We start from the raw sequence: 23,889 nt of genomic DNA, 5'->3' as shown, positions 1-23,889 counted from the left end.
GAATACAATTAGAAGGTCGGGGCAATGGTGTTTATGCGGCTTAATTGAAGGATCCAATTTCTATAAAGTTCAAAATGCAACGGAATTTCAGCGATCCCTGATTATTTGTTTTTGGTGAAATCCAATCACCACATCTAAATTTCCTTATTTGAGTCAGTGCATCAGAAAGCAGAACACAATCATTATCATTACACATACATGGTGTCAGACAGGTGTTCAAAACCAATCCAAATACTTTATAGTGGTTGGCTTTAAAGTAAGAATTGCCCGTTAATATTCATTTTAGCAGATATCCCGCATTGCTCATGGTGAGCTGCATTTGTTTGAAAAAAGATTATTTTCAAAAATAAGCTGGAAAGTTGCAGGGAGTAATTATGACATTTAGATGAAGTGTGTGTAAGATTTTTAATATATATGTTTGGAGATGGATGGGAGTCAGACAAAGCACAAAGTGCAAGGAAGAGTGGTAACATTGACTGAATGAAGGTTTCTGCTCAAATATGATGGTCAGAAATGCATGCCAAGAAGTTCCAATGTCTTTCCTCTGTGGTTTGTTCTCTGCAGAGCATGATGCTGCCATTTGGCTGATTATGCCTATCCTGGCTCTTTGATAAAGCTAACCAAATAGTCCCACTGTTGTGGCTCAGTTCATAGCACCCTTGCCTTTGAATCAGAGGGTTGTGGGTTCATGTCCCACTCCTGGAAAAACCAAGAACTGTGATTGTACTCGAAAGAAGTTGCAATCTGTGACTGTTGGTAACTTGAAAGAGTTTCCCTTCCCTGTCACAGGCTCTGAAAGATTTTCCCCTTCCAGTAATTACCCAATTCCTTTTAAAAAATTATTAATGAATCAATTTCCACCACCCTTAAGGCAGTTTAACAATGGGTGATAAGTAAAGAACAGCTATTTTACATTTGATAAAATTGCTCAACCAACAACAGGATGAAGAAGAAAGGTGGCGAACCAATTAAACTGCTTTTGGTGGTGAGGATGAAGGTGGAATATCAGCTGAAGCACGAGGAGAACTGGTTTTTCTTTTTGGAATGGTTCCATGGTATTGTTAATGCTGATCAGAACAGACCTATGATCCTGATTTTGTGTCTTGTGAAGGGTGGTGCCTTTGACAATGCAGCACTCCCTCAGTAATACATTGGAGCAGTGTTGTCCAATACATAAGTCTCATGTAGTTAATTGGGAATCCAAATGTGAATAAATGCATTTTTGATGAGTAAAGAGCAATTGAGTTATAAACACCATAGTTGGGCATGTGATTGCAATGTTCACCTTCGCAGTGTCAGCATTTGCACTTTGACCTTTTTGTGTATTGTTGGTAAGATGAAAAGCTGAGTCGGGAAGTGATTTTTGATTGTTGTGTGTGCTTTACTTCCTTGGTTACTGCCCATTCGCTATATGGTAACTGGATGTATAGTCACTCCTGCCTGCCAATCAGGTCATGTGATGTACTGCAGGGGCTCTGACCAGTGAGCTCTTATCGTGGGCAATTTGGGGAGGGCGAGGCTTTTCTGATGAGAGATCTGGTCATGTGTGCAAGCACAGAAAATGTCTCTAATAAAGTTTAACTATTTCTTGACGAAACCAGTCTGCTCCATAGAAGCATTGCATTTGGCGATGAGGGTAAAATCAACTTCAGCTCTGCACCTTGCCCTGTTACTGTGAGTACATTGAATTTAAAAAAAGCTACTCACCAGTCATGCTGCTGTTTCGGAGAATCGATCCATATGATGCTAATATTGAAGATTTGGAGCCAGTATGTTGAGCACCTTGGATTTTACTTTGTAGCAAACAAAATAACCGCCGAAGAAAAATGGAAAGTGATCTTCTTAAGTGTATGTGGCAGTAAAACATATAATTTGATTCGTAACTTGACTGCCCTGAGCACACCCAAATCCAAGTCATATAGCAAATTAGTGGATCTAGTGAAAACACACTTCCTGACAAAGCCATCCGTGATAATGCAGCACTTTAAATTCAATTCAAGTGTTCGGGGCCTGGGAGAGTCCATCGCAACCTATGTAGTGAACCTCAAGCAGCTAACAGAACACTGTGACTTCAGAGACGTTTTAAACAATATGCTGCATGACCGATTGGTTTGTGGAGTCAAGGACGATGCCATTCAGCGCCGATTGTTTGCCAAGGTCCATATCGATTTTAAACGCGCCCTAGAAATCTCCCTTGCTATGGAAAGTGCTGCAAGAAGCTTGCAGGCTTTGCAACACATGGATAATGGTGCCGTGCTTCATGTTGGGCAGGAACCTGTCGCTGAGTGTGGCACAAAAGCCAGACCTGCAGAATTCAATGGCCGCTGTGAGAAACATTAAGAAGCCGAACAGAAATGCTTCATCATCGATTTCGAGACAAAATTGCTATAGACGTGGAGGTGACCATGGAGCAGATACCTGTAAATTCAAAGAGGCAGAATGCCATTACTGTCATAAGAAGGGTCACGTGGTTAGGCAATGCTGGAGAAAGTTGAAGCAGTTTGCAAAACAGCAAACACATGATAGAAGTAACGGGAACAGCAAAGGCTGAAGCTGCTGCTCCTGATGTTTACTCCTTACATAATGTGACTGCTGTGAAGACTGAGCCTATTATGGTGACAGTGCAAGTGAATGAGAAGCCACTGACAATGGAAGCGGATACAGGTGCCTCAACGACGGTGGTAGGAGAACCTGCTTTCAGGTACCTTAATGAAAGAAGACAGCCAATAAACTTGGAGCAGACAACCTCTAAATTAAGAACTTGCCTGGGAGAATCTATTCAAGTAAAGGGCACCACCACTCTCCCAGTCTTTTACAAGCGGCAAACAGCCCAAATGCGTGTAATAATAGTGAAAGGAGGGTCGGGATCGGCTACAGAAGATCAAACTCGACTGGTCTGAGATATTTCACCTAAAATCAGATGGAATCCCAGAACTTCTAAGGAAACACAAAATGGTTTTTCAGGATGAATTAGGGAAGTTAAAAGGCCTGCACGCCAAGAGACATGTTGATGCTCAGGCGACATAACGTTTCTTTAAGGCCAGACCTGTGCCTTATACATTGAAAGAGAAGGTGGATGCGGAGCTGTGCAGGTTAGAAAAGCTGGGCATCGTCCATCCTGTCCAATTCTCGGAATGGGTCGCACCCATATTCTAGTGGTTAAGCCCGACCAAACCATTTGCATTTGTGGGGACTATAAATTGACTGTAAACAAAGCAGCGAAATTAGATAAGTACCATATTCCATGGATAGACAACTTTTATGCCAAGCTGGCTGGAGGCAAATCCTGTACAAAATTGGATATAAGCCACGCCTACCAACAATTAGAACTGGATAGCACTTTGAGAGAATACGTGACTATTAACACACGCAAAGGTCTTTATCTTGTCTCCCCTATGGAGTCTTGTCAGCATGTGCTATTTTCCAGAGAACAATGGAGAGTCTTTTGTAAGGACTCCTCCGAGTGGTAGTATATTTGGATGATCACTGGGTCAACCGAGTCTGAACACTTGGCCAACCTGGAGGAGGAGCTGAGAAGGTTCATGGAAGCCGGTGTAAGATTAAAGAAGGAAAAATGCACATTTCAAGCACCAGAAGTCACTTATCGAGGTCACAGGGTGGAACTCAAGTCCTTCCTGGGTATGATCAACTATGATAGTTGCGTCTTACTCAACCTGTCAACTGTTTTGGCACCATTACACTCGATGTTAAAAAAGAACCACTGTTGGTATTGGGGTTCACAACAGGAAGAAGCCTTTGTGAAAGCAAAGAAATTGCTGCATTTGTTGTGTTTATTGGTACACTACGACCCATGGAAAGAGCTGGTATTAACATGTGATGCCTCTCCTTACGATGTAGGAGCCGTGTTATCACATAAAATGGAAAATGGATGAGGAAAGGCCAATGGCTATGTCTTGAGAAGCCGAGAAGGCTAATTCTCAGTTAGAAAAAGGATTATCAGTAGTATTCGGTGTAAAAAAAAATTTCACCAGTACCTACATGGATGACATTTTACCATTGTGTCAGACCATAAATCATTAACGGGATTATTCAGCGAGGATAAGGCCATTCTGCCAATAGCATCAGCAAGAATACAACACTGGGTTCTGACATTATCTGCGTATGAGTATACTTTTATGTACCGCCTTGGCCAAGACATTGCAGATGCGGCAAATGCCGATGCACTCAGTCGTGTCCCTTTGCCAGATAGCATTATAAATACACCTGTTCCACAAGAATTAGTAATATTATTAAACGCTATTTATAAACGGAGAGCAGGATCTTGCACTTCTTGTGCTAGCGAACATCCTTGGCAACCAGTCTGATGAAGTTAAAGTACCTTTTGCAACTACTGGACAAAACCCTGGAAGCTGCAGAAAATATGCTGTGTCCAATAGCACTGTCCAATATACACTGAGTGGTGGAAAATGGTGAAATAAATATACACATAAGTACATTTACCTGCAAAATCATTTCCTGCTAAAATTAGTACATGTGGCTAAAACAGTGTCACTTTGGTGGTTAGTCAGTGATTTTAATGGACAGCACGTCACTGAAGGGTCAATCTTAAATACAATTACAGCAAACTCACAGCACAGAACGGCCCAATTAGTCAATGCTGGTGTTTATGCAGCACACAAGCTTCCTTCCACCCCTCTTCATCTAACTCATCATAGGAAACATAGGAGGCCATCAGCCCCTCAGTCCTATTCTGTCACTGAATTACCTATTTGCTGATCTGTACCTGAATTCCATTTACCCATATAATTTTATGTCCTTGCCCAACAAAAATCTATCAACCTCAGTTTTGAAATTTTCAATTGATCCTCCAGCCTCAACAGCTTTTTGGGAGAAAGTTTCATGTTTCCACAACCCTTTGTGTGAAAAAGGGTTTCCTGATATCAGCTCTGAACAGCCGAGCTTTAATTGTAGGGTTCTGTTCCTTTGTTCTGTATTCTTCCACAAGAGAAGCCAGTTTATCTCTACCTACCAACCTCATTAAATCCCTGAATCATTATACACACCTCAATTCGATCACCCCTTAATCTTCTATTCTCAAAGAACTTTTATTTTTCCAAAAATATACCTGATTCATAAAATTTGTAGAAGTACATTACATAGTAGTTCAAATTTGACATTACCTAAAGTGCAATACAGATCAATTTATTTCAAAACAGTACATGAGATGCATCACTCCATTACATGATATTTACAATGTACATTTATACTTCATATCAAACAGTCCCTTGGTGCACTATAGTATGAGGGCATTAGACAGTGGCTTTCCCCATTGAGCCTTTGCGGGGGCTGCCCCAAGCTTTAGTGCATCCCTCAGCACATAGTCCTGGATCTTGGAATATGCCAGTCTGCTACACCCGGCCATCAACAGCTCTTTGTACTGGAAGACCGGCAGGTTGGGCAGACCAAAGAGCATCTTTCACTGAGTTGATGGTCCTCCAGCAGCAGTTATGTTTGTCTTGGTGTGCGTCCCTCGGAACAGCCCAGAGAGCACAGAGTCCTGCGTTACGGAGCTGCTCAGGATGAACCTCAACAAAAACCACTGCATCCCTTTATGACCTGCTTTACAAAGGCACATTCCAGGGGAAGGTGGATGATGGTCTGTTTCCCACTGCAGTCCCCTCAAGGGCAGCATGCAGAGGGGTGAGACGCTGGGTGTGCAGGAAGCATCTCTCATCTCACATTCTCACCACATTACATCTCCATGCTTGTTTGAAAATTCTGGTGATGAGGCATTCTGCCAAATGACTTTGACAGTCTGCTCAGGGAACCATCCACCATTTCCTTTGCCTACAGGGCCTTGAGGATGTTATATGTGGACCACTGCCTAATGGACTTCTGGTCAAAGGTGTTTTTCTGCATATCCACTTTTCCTAGCTTCTTGCCATTTAGAAAGTATGCTGATCTATCTTTCTCGAGTCCAAAGCGGATGACTTCACGCTTTCCCCATTGAACAGTTTTGCCCAATCACTTAATCTATCAATATTCCTTTGCAATTTTCAGCTCCCAGCTACATTATTTACTTTGCCACCTAACTTAATGTCTTCAGTTATCCAGCTCTCTATTCAGCATAACCTTTTTTCTCCAAAAATATACTTTATTCATAAAATGTGAAGTACATTACAAAACATGTCAAATTGAAAATGACAGAAAATGCAATAGAATTCAACTTTTCTCCATGCAGAATGTTCCACTCTGAGGTGCCTCAATACAGTTTCAATATACTTCCATGTCAGGCAAACAGCCTGAAGGGTTCTACACAGTTTCCAGTCCCATGGTGTACGAAGGCTGAAAGGACTTAGACAGGGACCTTTCCCCAGCATAACCTTCTATTCCTTTCTTCCTTGGGACGGAAGGGAATGTTTGAAAAACCATCATTCCCTCACCTCTAGCCTTTTCTAATCTACCTTAAATAACAATTCTCCCTGTTTCTATTGGTTGATGCTATCGTCATTTTCTCCTCTGAACTTTCCTCTCTTGTTCCTCCTAAACTTTAAAGATGTCATCCTACACCAGCTTTCCTCCCTTCACCCCCAGTGTTGATATTGTTATTTATTGGAAGTAATTTTATACATGAGAGAAGAAATGGATTTATCCAATAAAATACCGTTTCTTTTTATATTGTGCAGTTTACAGACATCATTGTTTTCTTGTGCTGCATAATCATGTATTAGTAATTAAGAGTTTCGGTTTTATTCAGTCTTCTCAACAACATTATTGTATTTGTGAAACACTGCATGATCCAAATTTAGTAAGTTTAGTCAGTTCTTGCTGTAATTCATTTTTTCCTACAACCGTGCGACCCTGCAACATCTTACATCCTTCAGTTTTCCACTTCCTGTGCAAGCTGAAGTATTTAAAACCCAAAGATAAAAACAAAAAAACTGCGGATGCTGGAAATCCAAAACAAAAACAGAACTGGTTGAAGGGTCATGAGGACTCGAAACGTTAACTTTGTTCTTCTCCGCCGATGCTGCCAGACCTGCTGAGTTTTTCCAGGTATTTCTGTTTTTGTATTTAAAACCCAAACTGGATGCAACCTGTCCCCCCCGTTCCCGTTATCCAACAGTTTACCGAACCTCATTTTTACCTCTTGAATATGTTGCCCTTCCATATCTCTCCCACGTGGCTGCCTTCACGAGTGCGCTCCGATCATGAATGTCAGCAGGGTATTCAACCATGGGGGGAGCATCACAATCAAGCCTGATCCTGTCTACATTTGTACCTCGACTTAAAGCCTCACCTGAAAGACGGCACCTCCAACCTTTCAGCACTCCTTCAGTACCACACTGTGAATGTCAGCCACGATTTTGAACTCAAAACTTTCTAATTTAGAATACTTAGACTGTTACCACTGAGCTATGCCTGACACCTCTGCTTTAGCAGCGAGGGGGCTGACACACACACACACATTCCATACATTAGAATGGCAAAACATGTGAGATACCTTGTCCATGGAACTGTGACTGAGAAAATAGTTCTCAAACTTTTTGATTGAAGGATGCCCTTTTAAATCGATCAGTAATCACAGATCCCTCCACCTAAATACTATAGAATACTCAATACCTGGGCGAAATAGGATTTTGGCATCCTTTCTTTAAGATTAGGTAGTTTTTAAGTATAAGCTGCAATCTCTTGAACTCACCTGGCGACTATCACCAGCCTTGGTAACTGCTGGTCTGTCTGGTAATCTTCATGCTGCTATCAGTGGTCTGGAGTTCCCAGTTTGAGAAACATTGTCCACTAACATAAATCATTGTCCTGAGGCAGCAGCTGATAAGGACTGTGACATTTTTGAGATGTCACAACACATTGTTGTCAATCTTTTTATAATAGTGTCACTGTCATTAGAATAGACTGATTGATTTACTTAATGCGATAATATTTTGTTCCTGGAACTTTGATTAATTTGGCTTTCTCCAAAGGGTAAATGTTGGTTTGAATGGAGGAAGGACTTGGGATTTCTTTGAGACCGGAATGTTAATGAGGAGCCGGCGGTGCCGCTGGGACCAGCCGGGGAGCCGGACGGTTTGCGTGCGCGGCGTGCGCGGTGCAAATGTTTCCGGGTGGATTTGAGCCGGTCTAATTGCCGCTGCCAGGAGCGAGGAGGGAAGATGAGTGGTGACATGGAGTCTCTTCTGTGCTGGTGTCAGGAGGAGTTGGTTCGCAAATTTAATCTGGAAGTGAATGAGGAGCTGATTCAGTAAGTGAGAGCTGGGCGGCCGCAATCTGCAGAGGCTACGGCGGTATAAGCAAAGTCTCAGGGGCCTGGCCTGGGCTCATTTCCTTCCCCTGGCCTGGGCTTTCCCTTTCCCTTTCCCTTACCCCCAACCCCTGCCTTTAGCTCCTGCCCCTATACTTCACCCCCCACCTTTCCTCGTCTTTTTGGCTTCATAGAGGGTTTCTGGGATAAAATAGGTATTAAACTGGCAACAAAGTTGAAGGTCTGCAAGGCAATAGTTACGACACAAAAACAGAAAACACTGGAAAAACTCAGCAGGTCTCACAGCATCCGTGGAGAGAGAAAAAAAACCAGAGTTAACGTTTCGAGTCCTTATGACTCTTCTTCAGACCCCTCCCCATAGTTACGACATATTTGCTGTATTTGTGTGATAGCTGGACCACTTAAGTCCCCACATGAGAGAACTCAATCCTTTCTCCCTAGCTTGCCTCAGAAAATTCGATGGAAATTGCAAGGTCCTCAGAAGTATGTCAGTCATGGAGGCAATGATTGTGCAGATGCAGTTAAGCTTAGTCTGAGTGCTAGAATATTGAACTACCCAAGAAGGGACTCTTCACTGTTCTAACAATATGAGTTTTCTAAAGGCTGATGTTTTTTTTTAAAAAAAGTGGCATTTAATTTGATGTATGGGAGTATGATGTTTATGGCGTGACAAAGTGGCAAGGAAATGATTCACCATGGTATGGCAAAAGCTGAAATGAGTTGGAACAAGCTAGCTAAAGACTACTGAGGAAAGAACACCCCTCTGGTTAATATGGCTCTGATATCCTGTGTATGGGAAAAGATTCTTGTGAAAATCAAACTGAAGTTATGAGAACCTCAACCTGTATCAATTGGAGATGGCTCAGGCTGTCAACAATGGATAAATATCCATGTAATTTTCTTGAGAAAGTAATTAAGCCTCTGCTTCAAGAATTGTTTATGGTAGAGAATTCCACAATTTAACCATCCTCTGTAATTCTTTTATATTTCCTTTATTTTATCCTCTTTAAACTTCTACTTGTTAGTGTCAAGAGTGAACATGTGAATAGGAGGGGGTCATTCTGCCTCTTGGGCCTATTCTATCAGATCATGGCAGATCTCCATTTATCTGCCCTTGCTCCAAGGATAACAACAGCAACTTTAAAAAAAAAAAATTCTTTCAAGGGATGTGGGTGTTGCTGGCAAAGCCAGCTTTTGTTGCCCATCCTAATTGCCCTTGAACTGACTGGCTTGGTCGGCCATTTCAGTGGGCAGTTAAGAGTCAACCACATTGCAGATTTCCTTCCCTAAAGGACAGTGAACCAGATGGGTTTTTACAGTAGTCAATGATAATTGTCATGGTCACCATTACTGAGACTAGCTTTATATTCCAGATTTCTTAATTTAAATTAAATTCCACCAGCTGCTGTGGTGGGATTTGAACCCATGTCCCCAGAGCATTAGCCTGAGCCTCTGGATTACTAGTCCAATGACATTACCATTACACCACTGTATGCATAACCTTGCATTTATGAAGTGTTTTGTAGAGGTGTTACCAAACAAAAATTTGAGATATTGGAGAGCAGGTGATCAAAAGCTTGGTCAAAGAGGTAGATTTAAAGGAGCATCTTAAAGGAAGCAAGAGAGGCCGAGGGGTTTTAAGGAGGAGATTCCAGGACTTAAACTCTTGACAGTTGAAGGTATGGCTGCCAATTGTGTCCATTTAAAATCAGGGATGCACAAGTGGCCAGAATTATTGGAGCACAGAGATCTCCGGGTTGTAGGACTGGAGGAGGTTACAGGGTTAGAGAGGGGCAAGGCAAAGGAGGGATTTGAGAACGAGGGTGAAAATTTTAAAATGGAACTGTTGCTTGACTGAATGAAGGTCAGCAAAAGCAGAGGTGACATGTGAATGGGTCTGATGCAAGTTAGGATACGAGCAATAGAATTTTAATGAGCTGAAGTTTATGGAGGGTTGCAGATAGAAGCCAGTGAGTAGAGCATTGGAATAATAGTTCAGAGTTACAGAAACATAGAGGTAAGAAAGGCATGGATGGGGGTTTTAGCAGAAGGTGAGTGGTGACTAGTAATGTTATGGATATGTGGTCAAATACAACACCAAGGTTGAAAACAGTCTGGTTCAGTCTTGGACAGTTGCAGGGGAGAGGAATGGAATCGAGAAAGGAGTTTGTGGTAGGAATTGAAGACAGTGGCTTTGGCCTTCTCCCCAATTAAATGGTGAGATCTTTCTTATCCAGTACAAAATGTCAGGCCAGCGGTCTGACAGTTTGGAGACAGTGAGAGGTGGTGGTGAGGTAGAGCTGGTTGCTGTCAGCGTACATGTGGATGGCATTGCTGAGGAGCAGAAGGGAGATGAACAAAAACAGGAGGCCAAGGATAGATCCTTGGAGGGGGAAATAGGAGGTGGCCATTCCTTTCTTCGAGCCTCTTCGGCCATTCAAGTAGATCATGGCTAATCTGTATCTCAAATCCATTTACTTCCCTCCCCTCCATATCTCTTGATACCTTTGTTAACAAGAATCTATAGATCTCAGCCTTGATAAGCTCAGTTGTCCCCCAACATCCATAGTCTTTGGGGAACAATTGAAATTTCCAGAATTCTACTTCCCTTTGTGTGAATAAATGCTCCTTAATTTCATTCCTGAATGGCCTAGCTATAATTGTAAGATTTTTAAGGATGGGTAGGCACTCTAGGTGGACCGTGGCCTTTTCTCACCTGGCGAATCCCATGTTCACAGTGCTATTGCATAGGGGTGTGCCTCTGAGATTGAGGTTAAACGTATTTATAACTTGGACTGTTTGCGTCTTGGGATTGCTTGGGTTTAGGAGTGTGAATTAATTTAATTCCCTGATACCCTGATCACAAACTTTCAATATCTTCTGCCTCTATTCCCCAACTATACAAAACATTTATTTTATTCACCCAGGTACGTCCTGTCGATTGAGAGTGCAGAGGAAATTGAAGATTACATTGCTGACTTGATTCAAGGGACCGAAGGGAAGAAACGGACTTTCATTGATGAGCTCCTGAAAAGGTGGAAGAGATCACAAGAGTTACTTGCTCCTGGACAAGTACAGTTATACAGAAAAAAAGATGGTATGTCCAATTCTAACACAGTTATAATTCATAGCCCTTAAATTGTCTAAGTTTAGTAAGTCAGAATTTAAAAACTGTAATAAAGACAAAATGTTGTGAAAGCTCAGCAGGTCTGGCAGCATCTATGTTAGCAGAGTTAACCTTCCGAGTCCAGCATGACTCCTCTTTGGAAGAGTCTTTTTCCAGTTCCGAAGAAGAGCTATACGGACTCGAAATGTTAACTCTGTATCTCTCTCCACAGATGCTGCCTAACCTGCTGAGATTTTCCAGCATTTTCTGTCTTTTGGATTTTCAGCATCTGCAGTATTTTGCTCTTATTTTAAAAACTAAGCTTCTTCTTGGTTTCTATTCTAATGGATTCAATTTTTAACGTGGGGCTAAATGAAAAGCACTCCGAACAGTTTCCACATGCTTCTCCGCTCCAAAGCCGTATTGAGGGAGTGCTGCATTGCTGTGCACAAATTGGCTGCCACATATCCCATATTGCAACGGTGACTAAACTTCAAAATATACTGCATTGGCTGTAAAACGCTTTGGGAAGTTCTGAGGTTGTGAGAAGTGCTGTATAAATGCAAATCTCTCTGTCTGTAGAGGTTCCAGATTTATCGAAAGCTGGTGACCAGCTCAAGAAGTCCAAGCGGAAAGGCCGGAACAAGCAAGAGCCATTGCTTGTGTCGGAGAGCCAGCTCCCAGTGGAAGAGGTTAAAACACCCATGGATCTGGTAAAGGTAAGTCCTGAAGGCAACAAGCATTTTCATGTCTGCTGACTAAACCGAGAAATGACAGTGAAACTCTGCTCTTTCTACTTTGTGGCCAAAGCAGTGTTGAACATTCTCTGACTGGCTAAAGGAGAATAATTGATTGCAATGCCCCATGGCTTGACTTTATTTTAGTATTTCAGTCAGTTTTACAAATGCAGGAGGAGTACATTTAGCCCCTCAAGTTGATATGGTTGATGTATGCCTCAACTCATTTACTTGCCTTCCTCCATATCGCTTAATTTCCTGACCTGACAAAAGTCTTGAAAGTTTCAATTGTCCCAGCATCCACAAACTTTTCTGAAGAGAAAATTTGAGATTTCTGCTACACTTTGTGGAAAAAAAGCACTTCTGGTTTTACTCCTGAATGATCGAGCTCTAATTTTAAGATTATGCCCCCCTGTTCTGGATTCCTCCACCAGAGGAAATAGTGTTTGTTAATCAGCCTTTATATATTATCATCTTAAGCACATCAATGACATCACCGCTTAACTCCATCTGTCATAGTTTTGACAACTCAATTATTTTGTCTATATCCCATTCTAAGTTGCTGCTAGTTGCTCCTCACTCATGTCATCTACAAACTTAGATATACAACTTTCAATACCTTCATCCAAATTTATGTATGCTGAAAAGCTGCACCCCTGGAGAACACCACTTGTCACATTCCACCAATCAGAGTGCATTTCCTTACTGTATTCACTGTGTCCTACCTCACAACCTATTCTCAACTAATATCATGAGCTTACTTCCAATTTCACCCACTTTCAGTTTCAATGATCTCTCTGTGGAGCCTTGTCAAATACCATCTGGAAGTCCACATAGTCAAGATTCATACACTTCCCTGTCAACTCTTATCAGCGATCTCTTCAAAAAAAAGTTTGATTAGATTAGTCAGGCATGACCTATTCAACATGTCAATGCTAATTCTTTTTGTTCAGCTCAAACTTGTCTAAGTTCTCAGTCATCTGTCCCTGATGACACATTTCAGCAATTTCCCCAAACTGATAAATTGATGGGTCGGTAGTTACCTGATTTCTCCCTCTCTCCCTTCTTAACTAACGGAGTGACAGTTACAGTTGTCACTCCTGAGGCATAATTCCTGAATCTAGATGTTTTGGAAAGTTATGATTAACACATCTACAGTTTCCCCATCTATTTCTTTTAATATTGAGGTGGGAACCATAAAGTCCGATAGGTTTTTCTATCTTAAAGCCCCATTATTTTCTCCATTACCGTTCTGGCATTCCCTTTATTGGCCATTATAGCCATGTCTATATCTGTCTTCAGGGGGCCCGCATTCATGTTTAACACTCTTTCCTTAATATATTTATGGAAGGCTTTGCTGTGGCTTAATATCCATTGCAAATTTTGTCATATTCCCTTTTTACACATCATTACTTTCTTTGTAGGCCTTTTGCTTTTTAGAACTCTCCTAGACCATTGAATTTCCACTTTTCCCTGAATTTGTGTAGGCCCTTTTGAAGCTAAAAGAGAATTTCCCTAAACTTGTGAAAATGTGTTCAATCCTTTGAGAGAGTTGCAATGTAGAAGTCCCCTGCTGAGAGTGTTGAATTGGATGGAAAACATCTTCATTAAATTCTGATGCCAGAATCACAGCAAAGAGGGATTTCTCTCCACCGTTTCTTTGTTTATTTTCCCTTTTTCAAAAGTTAACTTGAAGCTGATATATTATTTTATTGTACATTTTTGCAAATTTATAGTAACTGCTTATGGAAAAACTTCATTAAATCTAACCTGAACCTTCTGCTAACTGTAAAATCCAGCATATAAATTGTGACTTCATGGGCCTTTCTATGTCTGCTGATAAGAGATGTCACTGGAATACGTTGGTTCAGTTTTTACTGCGCTTTGAACATCGTAAGACGGAATAACTTTGAGATGCAACAGTCATTGCCATTTATTAATTTATTTACTAATATTGGTTGCCCCTAACTGTTGCGCTATTTCAACAAATTTGAAAGTGATAAATTGAGAGCGCGTCTTTCAGTTCAAGCTGTGTGATCTGTCGAATTTGTTGCACTGCTTTTTTCCATTCTAAATTTCTTCTGCCATATTTCTGCTGGTCCCTCCCCAAGGTGCGAACTCCTTGCTTGGGCCCAGACCTACGGCCGCCGGTCAGAGATCAACCTTCACAATGGATGCTGGCAGGCTTGGCGACTGTGGGAAGCATCACAGTTTAAACACATTCCTGTCTGTACTTGAGGCCTATCTGTGCACTTCAAAGCGGACCAATGTTAGAAATCCAGTCTGGGAATCCTGGGAAAAGAACTGGGAGGAGAGATGAGGAAATTGTTTTTTATATTAGGTGGGTTATCGTGACCTGGAATATGCTGCCTGAAAGGCTGGTGGAAGTAGATTCAATGACAGCTTTCAAAAGGAAATTGGATAAGTACTTTAAGGGGTTAAATTTGCAGGGTTATGGAGAAGTGCAGGGCAGTGGGACTAATTGGATAGCTCTTGCAAAAAGCCAGCACAGATATGATGGGATCAGTGGCCCACCTTGCTGCCCTTCAAGATTCTGTGATTCTATTTTCCCTTATATTGCCACCCTGACTGAAGTCGGTTAACTCTATTTAATGGACGTGAGTCATTCTTTGGGTCTGTGGCTCAACCGGATGACTACTGAAGGAGCTGTACTGTTTCAGAATCAGATTGGTTCATTTCATTTTCTGTATCTTTTAACAAATCCTCTGTTTATTTCTGGTGCAACACTAGGGGGAGCACTTCCTACTCATATGCAGATGAAGTGTCATCTCAGTCTGTAAATGTTTGAAGTCAGAAGTGCATTTAAGTGCAGCCCCGCTTTCTGTTGTTGAATTATACATTTTTTTTTGCAAGTTGGTGTCTTATAACTGTCTCCTCTACAACAAACATTTTGGAACTTTATTTATGATGGAGACTTTTTATCTAAGGTGCAAAGATTTGCAAATTATTAAATAAAGCAATACTGTATTTCAAATAGTTATTCCAGTAGTGAATACAAGATGCCTGGGAATGACAGTAGATATTTTCACTCCAGCAACCAGTTTAAAAACTTAAAATAATTGTAAAAAATTTTTCTTTTAAAAAAAATAATCAATTCATGTAGGGCTCATAACAGTAACCCTGTGATTATGAGTCCCATTATCTAGGAACTGAGCTAGCTTAGCTCTGTAGAAACTCCCTGCACTCATGCAGTTTGGTCACCAATAAGGTTGTGTTTATTTGTGAGGACATTCAGAGGTCTGAGATCTAAGAAGGGTCAAAATCCTCCCATTATTTTGAAGAACAATGGCAGTAAAACATGGGTTTCTTCCAACAACAGCTCCGCCTGCAAACTGGAAAAGTGCCAGGGACAGTTGCATCAGCGCTGGCAGCTGCAGTGCGGGCTGAGTGCACGTGCACAGCCGTACATGATGCTTTTCAGGTTGGCAGCAGGAGTTAAGTGTTTAACAGAAAGCTAGATTGAATTTGGCTTTGTGGCTGCACCACCAGGATCTGTCACTATGTGGCTCACCACTCTGGAAATTGAGTGCACTTGAAAGCAAGGGATGATGAAGCTGGATGCACTGGGGAAATCCTTTTAGTTTTAAAAGGTTCAGGTGATATACCCTTCCAATGGCATTCTTTCCCACACTCAAGCATTTGTGCTATCTGACTTGTGCTGGAAAAAGTGAACAAGTGAAGCAAAGAGAGAGTATGAAAAGAGATGAGCATCTAACATAACAGGGAATCCCAAAGTCTTCCCTACACATATAAATAGTAAAAGGGTGGTAAATTGAGGAGTAGGGCCGATTAGGAGCCATGAAGGGGATTTGTGCATGGAGGCACAAGGTGAGGTATTAGCTGAGGTGTTAAGAGAATACTTTGCATCTGTCTTTACCAAGGGACAAGATCTACACAGGACACAGTGAAACAGTAGATAATTAACACATGAGAAGGATTTAAAATTGATAAGGAGGAGCTATTGGATAGGCTGTTTGTACTTAAGAGTTGATAAGGCACCAGGACTGGATGAGATGCATCCAAGGATACCGAGGGACGTGAGAGAAGAAATTGGGCAGGCACTGATCATAATTTTCCAGTTTTCTTTAGACTCTGACTTGGTGCCAGAGGACTGGAGGGTTGCAAATTTTACACCCTTGTTCAAAAAAAGGTGCAAAGATAAGCCCAGCAACTACAGGCCTGTCAGTTTAGCTTCGGTGGTGGGGAAACTTCTCAAAACAATAACTTGGGACAAAATTAATAGTCACGTGGGCAAATGCAGGTTAATTAAGGAAAGCCAGCACAGGTTTGTTAAGGGAAAATTGTGTTTAACTAACTTGCTGGAATTTTTTGAAGAGGTAACAGAGATGGTTGATGAGGGTAATGCTGTTGATGTGGTGTACATGGACTTCCAAAAAGCATTTGATACAGTACTGCACAACAGACTTGTGAGATAAGTTGTAGGTCATGGAATAAAAGGGACAGTAGCAACCTGAATACGAAATTGGCTAAGTGACAGATAACAGCGCATAGTGGTTAATGGATGTTTCTCAGGATGGAGAAGGGTTTGTAGTGGAATTCCCCAGGTGTCTGTGTTGGGACACTTTCTCTTCCTGATATATATGAATGACCTAGACCTTGGTGTGCAAGGCAAACTGTCAAAATTCGCAGATTATACGAAACTTGGAGGCATTGTAAACTGTGAGGAGGATAGTGTAGAACTTCAGAAGGACATGGACAGGTTAGTGGGATGGACAGACAAGTGGCAGATGAAGTTCAATTTGGAGAAATGTGAAGCGATTAATTTTGGCAGGAAGAACATGAAGATTCAATATAAAATGAAACATACAATTCTAAAGGGGGTGCAGGTACAGAGGGACCTGGATGTATATGTGCGTAAATCATTGAAGGTGGCAGGACAGGCTGAGAGAGCAATATCATAGGCCTTATTGATGGGAGCATAGAGCAAAGAGGTTATGTCGAACCTGTATAAGACACTAATTAGGCCTCAGCTGGAGTAATGTGTCCAGTTCTGGGCGCCACACTTTACGAAGGATGTGAAGGTATTGGAGAAGTACAGAAAAGATTAATGAGAATGGTCTCAGGGATGAGGAACGTCAGTTCTGTAGATAGAGTGGAGAAGTTAGGACTGTTTTTCTTGGAGAAGGCTGAGGGGATTTGATAAAGGTACTCAAAATCGTGAAGGGTTTGGACAGAGTATCTAGGGAGAAACTGTCCAAATCCTGAAAGGATTGAGTGCAAAAGGTCACAGGTTTAAAGTAATTGGCAAAAGAAGCAAAGATGACATGAAGAAAAACAATTTCATGCAGCGAGTGGTCAAGATCTGGAATGCACTACCTGACAGTGTGATGGAGGCTGGTTCAATTGAGGTATTCAAAGGGAATTTGATTTGAGCACTGCTGAAAATGAGGCATGTTGTTGAAACTTTTTCATCTTGCACTCATCAGGACAAGAATACCAAATTTCAAAGGGAACATCAATTTATACTGCATGCAAAAAGGGTGCAATTCATTGGTAAGTGGATTCTGGTTGAGGGGTTGCCATGGAGAATGCAACCAGGGAACAGTTATTTCCCATGCTTTTGTTTAATTGAAAAGGCTCAATGCCTGGATATATTCTTTCTGTTTGCAAAGGACAGGGCCCTGCCTTTGAATATATACAGCTTCTAGCAAGTGTAACTGAGCCACATTGTGAGCCCGACATGATCTTGAATTGGTTGCTGGTGTAATTCTTTGCACACTTGATAGGGAGAAACTGTTCCTGCTCGTAAAAGGAGAACGAGAGGGCACAGATTTAAAGTGATTTGCAAAAGGAGCAAATGTGATGTGAGAAAAGACTTCTTCACACAGCAAGTGGTTTGAGTCTGAAATGCACTGCCTAGAAGTGTGGTGGAGGAAAGTTCAATTGAGGCATTCAAGAGGACATTATATGATTATTTGAATAGAAATTGAATAGCAAGGGTACAAGTAAAAGGCAGGAGAATGGCATTAAGTCATAATGCTCATTTTGAGAGCAGGTGTGGACACATTGGGCCGAATGGCCTCCTGTACCATAACATTCTGTGATTTGTTCAGTAAGTGCTGTCCAATTGTGAAATCGCATCTAATGTTGGACACTTCTGAGTTTTGCAGGCGTGGGCTGGTTGAGTACGGTCAGTCTGCTGCCTATTGTGAATGGCTGAAGGGAAATGGTGTTTGATAGGATCTTGCGCAGCTGTCCTGATGAGTGCAGGGTGAAAAGCTTCGACAACATGCCTCTTTTCTTTCAGCAATACTCCAGATTTGTACCACCAAGCAACTATTTGTGTGCCTGAGATAGAGGAATTAGATTGTTATCTGAAAAAGAAGAACATGCAGGGTCATGGGGAGAAAGCGGGTGAATTGCTCATTCGGAGAGGCAGTGCAGACACTATAGGCGGAATGGCCTCCTTCTGTGCTATTTAACAATTCTGTGATTTTGTAACTTGGACTTTCCCCAGGCGCACGGAATCGGCCAAGTCTCAAAACATTCTGCAGAACTGCTGTTAGTTCTACTTTGAAAACCAGCAGAAGATGTTGTTAACTGTGTGGATTGTCTGTGACTAGCACCCCCGTTAGTTCCTATCCCTCGAATAATGAAAGCTGACTGCTGGGAGCAGCCAGATTGGAATTATATTAGGGCTGCAAACACTGACGTGAATGTAAGTGCTTGTGTCTGAGGATTGAGTGGTACAGGTTTTGAATGGAGCCATGTATATTCTTTGAAGAAAGACATGCATCAAAATGAGTTATGTTATTAAACCAATATGAGTGGTAATTTCGAATGAATGATGCAAGATGGGGTCTACATGAGATTGGATGTGGTGGTGTTAGCATAGAGGTGTGTTAGCTATTTGGTTACCTGTCTCCCCAGCCTCCTCAATGGTGCAATGTTGCATCAATCATTGTGAAATGTGCTACCCATGGGGGAAAAAAAACCTGCTAATTTGAGCACTGGCTCCAAGCTTACAACCGGACTCTCAACTCTTTCACAGGGAGTGCATTGTTTTTCCTTCCCCTTCTCCCTCCCTCTTCTCACTCTCCCCACTTTATTATCCTGTTCACTTTCCGATTATACCATTCCTACCTTCCCCAGAGCCCATTTAAAATATTTTGCCAGGTGAACAGTCTCCACTCCCAGAGGCTAATGTTGCATCCAAGAAAACAAAACTCCTTCTTTCTTTGAATGTAGCATTGAGTCCTGGTCACTTGGTCAGAGCCTGGTTAAAGTGTGACATCTCCAGGCAGCTGCCCTGAGCTATGTTGTTTCACTGTGACAGAGAAAGTTGGACAGGCAACTCCTGACTGGACCAGTCCCTGGTAGTTGGCTATAGGAAACATTGGCAGCTACCTACAAACAGGAAATGTAGTTGATGGCAGCACAGTTAGGCAAAGAGGATACAAGTTGAGTTAACCAAGTGTAATCTTACTCATTTAAAATAAAACAAAGCTTCTCTCTTTAATAGATCCAACTCTGATCATAAGGCTTATTTCAAATTTTTCCAAAAGATTGACAACCCTAGAAAATGTAATATATTGGTCAGTTCTTTCTTGGAGGGTAGAAAACACTTTTGATTTTAAAATTAATATTCTCCCCACAAATTCATGCTTGTTTATGGAGACCTCTTCGTAGAACTTTATCACCATCGCTTTCAAATTAACCGACAGGGAACAAGAGCCAATTGGGGAAAAACTCCAACTCCTCAGTACATCAGAGATTAGGAATTTGGTTTGCATGCGGTCCATGAAGCAGCTCATGGAGATTTTTGTGCACTTTGTAGATAATTTCAGATTGTGCCCTTGTGACAGTCCTTTACTCAGTTTCTGTTCCAGAGTTCAACCTATTCTGCTTTGCAATCAGTCATTGGGAGGTGTGAAGCACTGCTCTTGGAGGGATTCTTCATGACTTAATTAACTTAGAGGATACTCAGGAGATGTGGAAAGGGTCTGAATATGGTTATTGTGTCCAGCTAGGATTGAAACCGTCCTATAGGAATTTGAAGATGCAGGAGAAGATATTCGCACTGTGGCGAAAGCAGAAGTGACTATTGAGAACAGCTGCTTACTGATCAAGGTTAGATCTGCAGCTCAGTCGGTAGCACTCTCCCCTCTTTCGTCAGAGGTTGTGGGTTCAAATCCCACTTCAGCGCATAAAATCTAGACACACACACTCCTGATGCAGTACTGAGGATGTGCTGCACTGCCAGAGGTGCTGTCTTTCGGATGAGACTTTAAATGAGGCTCTGTCTACTCTCGCAGGTGAACATAAAAGATCATATGGCACTATTGGAAGAAGAGCAGGGAAGTTCTGCCCGGTGTCTTGGGCAATATTTGTCCCTCGATCAACATCACTGGAAAGTGATTATCTTGTCATTGCTGTTTGTGGGAGCTTGCTGTGCACAAATTGGCTGCTGTGTTTTCTACATTACACTTTTTACTTCTGTTTTTAACCAGGTGCAAGAGACTAATTCTGCATCCAAGAAGAAGATGAAGTACCTGTCTCTGTACACAAAGGAGGGTGAGGACCGACTTGTTGTCACTCTCCCTGGCCGTCATTCCTGTGAATGCTTAGGACAAACGCACAAATTAATCAACAACTGCCTGGGTTGCGGCCGCATTGTCTGCATGCAGGAGGGATCGGGTCCCTGCTTATTTTGTAGAACGCTGGTGAGTGCGTAATTCTCTCTGATGAAGGCTCTGCTTCCTGGGTAGTGAGATATTCTGTACTTGTATTCCTTATGGAAGTGAGCAAATGGCTGGCCTTTGTATTGATCAAGATGTACAGAATTGCCAGCTGTGCTGTCTCACTGATATCTGTCGTTTGATTCTGATTTCTATGGAAAATGTTAATTCAGTTCAATTTACCTCTCACGATAGCTAAGTATACCTTGCGATGTGTTCTTGAAATCTATTGGTCAGGAACTGGTCCATTCCATAGTCTGTGTTGGGTTAGCTGATCTCAGCCCAAGAAATGGTTCAGGGAGGGAAGGCAGATGGGAGAGGTACTACAATCGGCTAAGAATGAAATTTGACCAATTCACTTATTGCCATTCATTGACCCTAGCTGGTAAGTGTGCATGGTATGAACATTCCTGGTGGGTGGACTAGGGCTCACGATCGGGTACCAGGCTGATGCACAAAAACGGCCATTTGAGGTCCTTGACACATAATCCAATGATAGCTCAACTCAACTGCTCAGCAGAAGAGAAGAGAACAGGAAGGTTTTGGGGAGTGTTAATAAGCAGGAATGTAATTAGCTGGAAAATTTGTTTTTCCCCTACCTGTTTAATACTTTTACCGTAAGCAGTGACTGATTTGATAAGACAAATCTGTTTAAGCCTGACAGTGTGAGCACATTGATTAATACTCATTCATCCCAGCTGCTTCAGCAATGTCTAATTTCAACTGCACTTATTAATTATGCTCCTTCTCAATGTCAGCAGCTCAAACTAGTGTGTGCCCAATGAAATGTGATGTCTTCATCTGACTACCGTTTGTACCATTTATTGCATTGTCGAACTGTCACTGTGCTTTGATTTGAGCAAGGCCATTGAACAAATGACACCACTCCCACCTGAAGACTCCTTCGGCACTGCACAGAATGCTTCGTTGTATTTTGTGGAAGTGGCTATACCTTAATGGTAGAAAATTATGCATAGTATTTGTTTTTGCCCAGAGATGAGCTGAGATGATGCTTTCCTGGATCTTGGCTTTCAAGATGTCCTTCATGTAATGTTAAAACCTCCCTTATGTGGCAGCTACACATTGAGCAGAGCAAAGTTGTGCCGTTTCTGTACATTGAAACTCAAAGCTCAAGTGGTTAGGAATATTTTTGACACATTTATTTTTCAAATTTTTCCTTTTAAGTAACTGACATAGGAAGAAAGAGAGAATATTGGGGAGCGTTCCTCCATTTATTGAGGACCAGCTTTGAACAGGATATTTGGAAATCGGAGTAATTTGGCTTAAGTGATTCAGTAAAATGAAGGGAAGTCATGCCTTAACTCCCTTTTCGATAGGAAAAGAATATGTGTACCTGGAAGAACACATACGCACTACATAGAGTTTTGCATCACAGAATAGGCCATTCAGCTCAGCTATTCCAAGCCAACATTTATGATCCATACAAATCTTCTATCACTCTTCATCAAAACCCTATCAGCATAACCTTGTATTCCTTTCTCTCCTATGTGTTTACCCAGCTTCTCCTTAAATGTATCTATGTTATTTACCTCAGCCACTCCTTGTGATGCTGAGTTCCACATTCTCACCGCTCTGGTTAAAGAAGTTTCTCCTGAGTTTCCCATTGCATGTATTAGTGACTCTTTTTATATTTATGATCTGTAACTTTGGATTGCCTCATAAGTGGAAACGTTTTTGTTATGTCTGACTTATCGAACATTTTATTATCTAAAGACCACTGTTGGGTCATCCCTTGGCCTCCTCTTTTCTAGAGAAAAGCACCCCTGCCTATTCAGCCTTTCCTGTAAGTATAACCTCTTAGTCCCTGCATCATTCCTTAATCTAAATGTATCTCTTGTAGGTCTGTACCAAGGAAGAGCAAGAGATCCTTGTCCGTGACTCAAACAAGAGTCAGAAATTACGCAAGAAACTCATGGCGACTACAGGTTAGTTATTTACGATTGCTGTGTATTTGATAATTGGAAATATTTATTGGTGTTCTCCATTGGATCTGTTTAAAGGTAGCATGTAATTGACCCAGACAGATCAGAAGTCCTGAGTTCAGTTCTTGGTCTGTTGTAAATTAGTTGTGGTTCAGGGAGCATGCTGCAACTCACCGTGTGTCTTGAAGGGGAATTAAATAGAACGTACATCACAGCAACATTTGGCTCAATGGTCTATGATGTTTTTAGCTTCGTATGATCCTCCTCCCACCCTTTTTCATTTAACCATACCAGGAAAATCTTCTATTTCTTTCTCCTTATGTGTTTATCCAGCTTCCTCTTAAATTATCTGTGTAATTTGCCTCAACTGTTCCATATTGTAGCAAATTCCACATTCTTACCACTCATTGGGTGAAGAAGTTTCTCTGAAATTCCCTATTGGATTTATTAGTGTCTACCTTATATTTATGGCTCCTAGCTTTGGACTTTCCACAGGTGGAAACAACTTCTCTATTTTTATCCTATTGAACCGCTTTATAACCTTATAATTCCCCATGGTATTTGCTTCTGATGATTGATGATCTCTGCTGGAAAGTTGGAACATGTACAGGATTGGTTTGGGTCCAATGCCTCCTAAAACAGACCAGCGTGTCAACGTTCCTACCTGTGAAGAATGACCATTGAAGTAGCAGAGCCTAAGGAACCGTACTCCTTGCATGGAAGTGCGTGTTCTAATGTAACAGATCTCTCCATTCCAAGATCAGGGTTTGAATCCAGCCATGGCTGATGGGATGTAATGCTACTCTGCCTTTGGCTGGAACGGCCTATTTCCCAGCACAAGCATCTTTCGCTTTGAGCAAACTTTCCAATTTGATCAACTTGTTCACCAAAAGAAAATCCAGTCACAGGATGGATTTGATCTGTGCCTTGAGTGAGGGCTCCCTCTTCAGATTGCTATCCATTGGTTTCTAATGGGAATGCCCATAGAGCTCTCTCCTTTATTCCATGCATTTACGATGACCTTTGAAATAGCACCACAGCATCTTTTACCTCCACCTGAGGGGAAAGACGAGACCTCAGCTTAATGTTCTGAAAGATGACAGGTCCAACAGTGCAGCCCTTCCTCAGTACTGCATTGGCG

General features: G+C 41.7%; 1 protein-coding gene across 1 annotated transcript in view; it reads left to right on the top strand.

The window, feature by feature from the left end:
• Nucleotides 1–8,062: 8,062 nt before the first annotated feature.
• Nucleotides 8,063–23,889, top strand: part of trip4 (thyroid hormone receptor interactor 4) — a 128,313-nt gene continuing 112,486 nt past the window's right edge. The window contains exons 1-5 of the mRNA XM_078532552.1: nucleotides 8,063–8,221; nucleotides 11,170–11,339; nucleotides 11,931–12,067; nucleotides 20,578–20,790; nucleotides 22,667–22,751. Of these exons, the coding sequence (XP_078388678.1) occupies nucleotides 8,133–8,221; nucleotides 11,170–11,339; nucleotides 11,931–12,067; nucleotides 20,578–20,790; nucleotides 22,667–22,751 (694 nt within the window). The 5' untranslated portion in view covers nucleotides 8,063–8,132. The remainder of the gene's footprint in view (nucleotides 8,222–11,169; nucleotides 11,340–11,930; nucleotides 12,068–20,577; nucleotides 20,791–22,666; nucleotides 22,752–23,889) is intronic.

Source organism: Cetorhinus maximus, chromosome 30 (assembly GCF_964194155.1).
Source record: "Cetorhinus maximus chromosome 30, sCetMax3.hap1.1, whole genome shotgun sequence".
NCBI lineage: Eukaryota > Metazoa > Chordata > Chondrichthyes > Lamniformes > Cetorhinidae > Cetorhinus > Cetorhinus maximus.
This window is presented reverse-complemented; position numbering and strand designations above follow the sequence as displayed.